Source organism: Sceloporus occidentalis, unplaced genomic scaffold (assembly GCF_023333645.1).
Source record: "Sceloporus occidentalis isolate IW3139 unplaced genomic scaffold, rSceOcc1.0.p SCAF_72, whole genome shotgun sequence".
NCBI classification, from domain to species: Eukaryota; Metazoa; Chordata; class Lepidosauria; order Squamata; family Phrynosomatidae; genus Sceloporus; species Sceloporus occidentalis.
Genome location: NW_028317052.1, coordinates 1526018 through 1532500, shown reverse-complemented (window position 1 = coordinate 1532500; position 6483 = coordinate 1526018). Strand labels below are relative to the sequence as shown.

Sequence of the window (6483 nt, the reverse complement as noted above, 5' to 3'; positions counted from 1 at the left end):
TCTTCTTCTTCCATCTTCTTCTTCTTCTTCCCTCATCGTCTTCTTCTTCTTCTTCTTCTTCCTCTTCTTCTTCCCTCTTCTTCTTCCTCTTCTTCTTCCCTCTTCTTCTTCCTCTTCTTCTTCCCTCTTCTTCTTCCTCTTCTTCTTCTTCCTCTTCTTCCTCTTCTTCGTCCCTCTTGTTCTTCCTCTTCTTCTTCCCTCGTCTTCTTCTTCTTCCCTCGTCTTCTTCTTCTTCTTCCCTCTTCTTCCCTCTTCTTCTTCTTCTTCCCGCGTCATCTTCTTCTTCTTACCTCTTCTTCCTCTTCTTCCTCTTCTTCTTCCCTCTTCTTCCTCTTCTTCTTCCCTCTTCTTCTTCCTCTTCTTCTTTTTCCTCTTCTTCCTCTTCTTCTTCCTCTTCTTCTTCCCTCTTCTTCTTCTTCTTCTTCCGTCGTCGTCTTCTTCTTCTTCTTCCCTCTTCTTCTTCTTCTTCTTCTTCTTCCCTCGTCGTCTTCTTCTTCTTCTTTCTCTTCTCCCTCTTCTTCTTCTTCTTCTTTCTCTTCTCCCTCTTCTTCGTCTTCTTCTTCTTCCCTCTTCTTCTTCCCTCTTCTCCTTCCTCTTCTTCTTCCCTCTTCTTCTTCTTCTTCCCTTGTCGTTTTCTTCTTCTTCTTTCTCTTCTGCCTCTTCTTCGTCTTCTTCTTCTTCTTCTTCCCTCTTCTTCTTCTTCTTCCCTCGTCGTGTTCTTCTTCTTCCTCTTCTTGTTCCCTCTTCTTCTTCTTCTTCCCTCTTCTTCTTCTTCCTCTTCTTTTTCCACCAACCCCTATTTCCCTGTTATTCTTCTTCCGTCTTCTTCTTCCTCTTCTTTTTCCACCACCCCCTATTTCCCTTTTATTCTTCTTCCGTCTTCTTCTTCTTTTTCCACTTCTTTTTCCACCACCTCCTAATTCCCTTTTCTTCTATGCCCCCATTTGTCTGTTCTTCCATTACCCTATTTTGTCCTTCTTCCATTTCCTCGATTTCCGCCTTTTTTAAGTTCTTCAATTTTCATCTTCTATTCTGCCCTCTTGTTTTTTTCTTTCAGTTTTCTTCTATTACTCTATTTGTAACGTCCACTCCGAGTGAAGGCTCATCCAGGCTGTAAAGGCAGTATCCGGTTTCTCTAGATTTTCCTTCTTGTTGTGTTCCTGATCTTGCTTTGTTTCTTTGCTCCTCCTTTGATTGTATAATTAAATGTGCTACTCCTGTCTCCTCTGAGTTTCGTTTCCTGTTTGTCCAGCTGAAGGTATGTCCTGTCCTGAGCCCCGGTAGAGGGGTGTCCTGTCCTGAGCCTCGGTAGAGGGGTTTGCTGTCCTGAGCCCCGGTAGAGGGGTGTCCTTTCCTGAGCCCCGGTAGAGGGGTGTCCTGTCCTGAGGCCCGGTGACAGGTGTACTGTCCTATTTCTGTCTGATCTTGTGTTTGGCTTGTCCCTGTAACCTGTATTCTTAATTCTGTAACCTGCTTCTACTTCTCTGGCTCTGGTCTGCTCCTGTTACCTGTACTGGATCCTTCCCACTGCTATTTCAGGGTCCTGGTATGTGGCTGCACAATCCTGATGGCTCAATACTCGGGGGAGTTTGGTTACCCTGCACTGTGACTCCTGAATTCCATCATTGAGCGCTCTGGGTCATTATAGTCATCTGTATGGACCTCGGGCGTGACACCAACTTCTTTCATTCCCTTCCATTTCTCTCATCTTCATCCACCCTAATTTTTTTGACCCCTCCTAATTCTCTATTTTTCTACCACCCATTTCCTCTTCTTTCAACCTATTTCTCTCTTCTTGAATTCCACACTTTCTTCATCATTCCCACCATTTGTTCCACCCCTTCCATTTCCCTCTCCCCATTTCCCTCTTCTTCGTCTTCTATTCCCCTAATTTCTCTCTTCTTTCATCTGCATTTGTCCTATTTCCACCCATTTCTTTCATTACCCTATTGCTCTCTTCTTAAGTTCCCCCCTTTCTCTCTATAGCCATCCCCCATTTCTTCCACCACCTCCCATTTCCCTTTTCTTTTACCCCATCTCCTTTTCTCTTCTTTCATCCCCTACTTACCTCTGTTTGCACCCCATTTCCCTCTTCGTGTACCCAATTTCTCTCTTCCTACATCCCTTCTTTTCCCTCTTCTTGTATTCCACCCGTATTTCTCTATTCATCTGTGCCTTCTCCATTTCCCTATATTAATCTATTCTTCTACCCCCATTTCCCTCTACTTCGATACCCCACTTCTTCCATCTCCCTTGTTTATTTCTTTTTCCAATGTCCCAATCCTCTTGTTCGATTCTCCTTATTAAATCTTCTTCGTCCACCCTTATTTCTACCTTTTCTTCCATTCCTCTGTTTGCCTTTACTTCTATTCCTGCTCCATTGCCCATTTCTTTCAACTTCATCTCCCTCTTCTTCCATCCAAATTCCTTCATTACACTCTTCTCCCTTTCTTTCCCATTTCTATTTTTTTCTATTCCCCATTTCTTTTTTTTCTATGACTCCCTTTTCCCTCTTCTTCCATTACCACTTGAATTTCTCTTTTCTTCCATTTCCTCCTTAGCCTTTTCTTCCACCCCTCTTCCAATTCCCTCTTCTGTTACTCCCCTTTTCATTGTCTTCCATTCCCCCCACTTCTCTCTTTTTTTCCAACCCTTATTTCCCTCTTCTTTCATCATATTTATCATTCCCTCTTTTCTCTCTTCATCCATCCTCCCATTTCTTTCACCCTCTCCCATTTCCCTCTTCTCTCACCCCATCTCCCTCTTCTTCCTACATCCCCCCATATGTCTATTCCACCACCCCATTTCGCTTATCTTCCATTCCACTCCTTCTATCTCATTACCCTCTTCTTCATTCCCCCTTCTACTTTTTTTCACCTCCCTTTTTATGTTCTATTCCATTTTTCCAATTCCCTCCTCTCTTTACATCCATTATCAAATTTCTTTCATCCCCCTCATTTCCATCTCCTTCCCTTCATTGCCCTGTTCTTGCATTCTCATTTCTTTCTTTTTCATCACAATGTTTCCCATTCCCCATGTCCCTCTTCTTCAACTCCATTTCTCTCTTGTTCCATCGCCATTTTGCTCTCCTTCCATTATCTCTATTGAAATCCCCTCCATTTTCTCTTTATTCATTTCCCCATTTTCCTCTTCTTTTATTTTTTCCTTCACCCATATTTCTCTCTTCTTCCACCACCCAATGTCCCAGTTTCTCTCTTCTTCTTCTAGTTCTCCATTTCCCTCTTTTTCTACTACCGCCCATTTCCCTTTGCAATTACCTAATTTCTCTCTTCTTCCACTACCCTATTTCAATTATCCTCAACCCCCCATTTTCATCTTCTTCCACTTACTCCCTTGTTTCCCTCTTCTACCATCCCATTTTGTTCTTCTCTAATTCCCACCCTTCATCCCTCTACTTCCATTTTCCCCAATTTCCATCTTCTTTTTCTCCCCATTTTTCTCTCTTCCATCTCCCCAATAATCTCTTATTCCATTCCACTCCATTCGTTTTTCCTCTTTTCCTCCATTTCTCTCTTCTTCCTTTTGCCTCTTGTTCAACCCCTATTTCTCTCTTCATGCATTCTCCCATTCCCTCTTATTTGATCCCATTTGCCTCTTCTGCCATCATATTTCTCTTTTCTTCCTTTTCTTCTATTTATCTCCTTTTGCATTCCCCCCACTTCTTCTAGTCCCCGTTTCACTATTCTTCAATTGACCCCCTTTGCCCTTTTCTTCCATTGCCCAGTTTTCTTCCATCCCCCCATTTTTCTCTTCAATTCCTCCTAATTTCCTTCTTCCATTTGTTTCCCATATCCCATTTCCCCCATATGCCATTCCATGTATAATCCTCATATCTTATCCCCTATATTTCCCTTTTCTGCTCTTTTATCTCCCCTTTTTCATTTACTTCCCCACCTCCTATTTATTCCTGATATCCTATTTCCCCTCCAATTTTCCTCAATATTCCATTCCTTTTCCCCTTTTCCCCTGCCCTGTGTTTGTTATCGATCACCTTCATTCCCATTTCTCTTCCCTTTTCCCCAAATTATCCCTTTTCCCAGTCCTTTCCCATATGTTTCACATTTTCCCACTTATCACCACCCCCCATTGTCCCCATTATGCCATTCCCTTTCCCATCCCCTCATTTAACATTTCCCCTATTTCCCATTCCTTCATATCTCATTTCCACCCCTCCTTTTCATTTCTTTTTTCCTTCCTCCCTTTAACAATTAGAGCTAATCTGCCAGAAAAATAATTATACACCAACTCATTGGTGTTTTGGATAACGTTAACAATGCTATAACTATAACCAAAATAAAGACTAAATCTGGACTCACAAAACATTTGCCTTGAAGGATTGCCCTGCCTCTTGGGCGATTGTAAGGCTGGATCTGCATTCAAGCTCCAAGTCTGTAGACAAACTCTTCATGCAGGTGAAGCAACGTCACAGCCTCAGATGTGTCTGGCGGTAGATGGAATTTTGCAGCAGTTATCGGTGCTTGTCATTGTGATATCACAGTATTTTCTCTTTATGGAATCACTACTGATGCTAAGTGTCCTAGATGATTTTAAAGGGATAGTCCCATATTTTGTGTTATGTCATAAGTTGTTTATTTCTGTATCTTTAAAAGAAACACTTATGATTTAAGTTACCCTTATATCTATATATAGCTGTTTTTGTTTCAATTGACTAAAAAAAACTGGACTTTTTTACACTAGAGGACAAAAGGAATGTTTATGTTTTTAATATGTCTCTGTAATGTCATTCTTACTCACATATGCCTAGATTTTTTTAATCTATTTTGTCTGTTATTTATACCGGTTACTTATACCTCCATTACCCGAGTCAGTTTCTGTGTGTAACTGAAGTTTTGCTGACACATTCAAAGTTAGAATTTTATGGCACAGGAGGGATGAGCTGTAACTGACAGGCAGCCCCCCACATTATTGCCTACCTTATGTTAGTAGATTACCTGTTTAAGAGCCTCATTAATAAAGTGGTCTGTTCAGCAAGCTAGTGTCTAATGGGCTTGTGTTTTTTTCATTGTGATTATTATTACACTTACAGGATGCCGTATCAGCATCGGATCTATCCTTTAGGCATGTCTTCAGACCACACATCCATACCAAGTCACGCCATTGGAGAGATAAGCCCGCTACATGTGTACTGGTCCCGGCAGAACAGCGGGTCTCGGACTTCCTGCTCGCTCACTTAAGACCCCTCTGTTTGTCCGGAGGGGTGCGCTGGAACAGGCATCACAGATGAACTGCGCCCAGGCGTCTGTTTACTAAAGTGTCCAGCAGCGTCACATAATGTGCATTATATGACCCTGTAATGGCTCTGACGCAGCAGCTTGCACGGAGAGATGGGACTCGTGAGGTGAGGTGCAGCAGGTACTAGTAGTGGTTGTATTTGTACTTGCGTACGTGTACTCTATTGTAGAGCCAGTGTGTATAATATATCACACTGAGTGTAACATTATATATTTATATAAGTATATGTATATATCGTATTAGTGCCATAAATAATTTTGAATATCATGTGACATTTCGAATCACAGTGTCATTTTGTTAAAAAATAACTTGATTTTGATTAAAACTTTTTTTGATTTTCTGTGCTTGTATATTTATTGCTTCATACAGTATGAACTATTAACATACTTCATGTTAAAATTGCTGTGCAAAACAAAGGTGTGAACTTACATTTTCATTTATATACTTCTGTCCATAATGTTTAAATATACAAAAAAAAATACTGTATGAATTGAAAACCAGGTTCATATTTAGGCCAGTATAGCAATATGAACTGTGACTGTGTGCAGCTAAAACTTGTTATGTGTACAGGATTGTGTTTAGTTGACACCCTATAAACATGTTATCATACTTGGGAACTTTCTATATGAACTTTCTATCTTGAGACTAAATTATTAACCCTTAAATAGCCCATCATGCTGCCTCCATGTAGTGACCAAATGGTTCTAATTCCGGTCCTTGTGAAAACCTTGGCTTGTTATTATTTAAAGATTTACTTACTTGGGTCACCTGCATGGAAGCAGGAATATCCCTCATACTGGCTGGAAGAGCACTAGTTGGGAGTCTTCTAAATGATAACAGCAGTGTAGAATAGGAAAAAAGTTACAAATAAAAAGCAATTTTGTAATATTTACGTGTACCAGAATCGGTTGATTTTATTGTCATTCTACAGTTAAAGGGAATGTTTACTGTCCTGTGCAGCCGAGTACTTTAAAGGTTCTGTTCCACATAGATGTGGATGTTTGCTTATCCCATTTCTACCCCTACTTTCCATTTCCTTTTTCCTTAATCCCTTTATGAGTTAACCTGCCCTTAAAATCATTATGTTAGTAATGCTATAAATATACCCAAAATAAAGGCTACCTCTGGGCTCACGAAACCTCTGGGTCCATGCCTTGAAGGATTGTCCTGCCTCTTGGGAGATTGTAAGGCTGGTTCTGTATTCACGCT

At 40.9% G+C, this 6483-nt stretch overlaps 1 protein-coding gene across 1 annotated transcript in view; it reads right to left on the bottom strand.

The window, feature by feature from the left end:
* Positions 1–2433, bottom strand: part of LOC149286071 (nuclear receptor corepressor 1-like) — a 24505-nt gene extending 22072 nt beyond the window's left edge. Inside the window, exon 1 of the mRNA XM_089494410.1 lies at positions 2235–2433. Within this exon, the coding sequence (XP_089350536.1) occupies positions 2235–2433 (199 nt within the window). The remainder of the gene's footprint in view (positions 1–2234) is intronic.
* Between the last annotated feature and the right edge of the window lie 4050 nt (positions 2434–6483).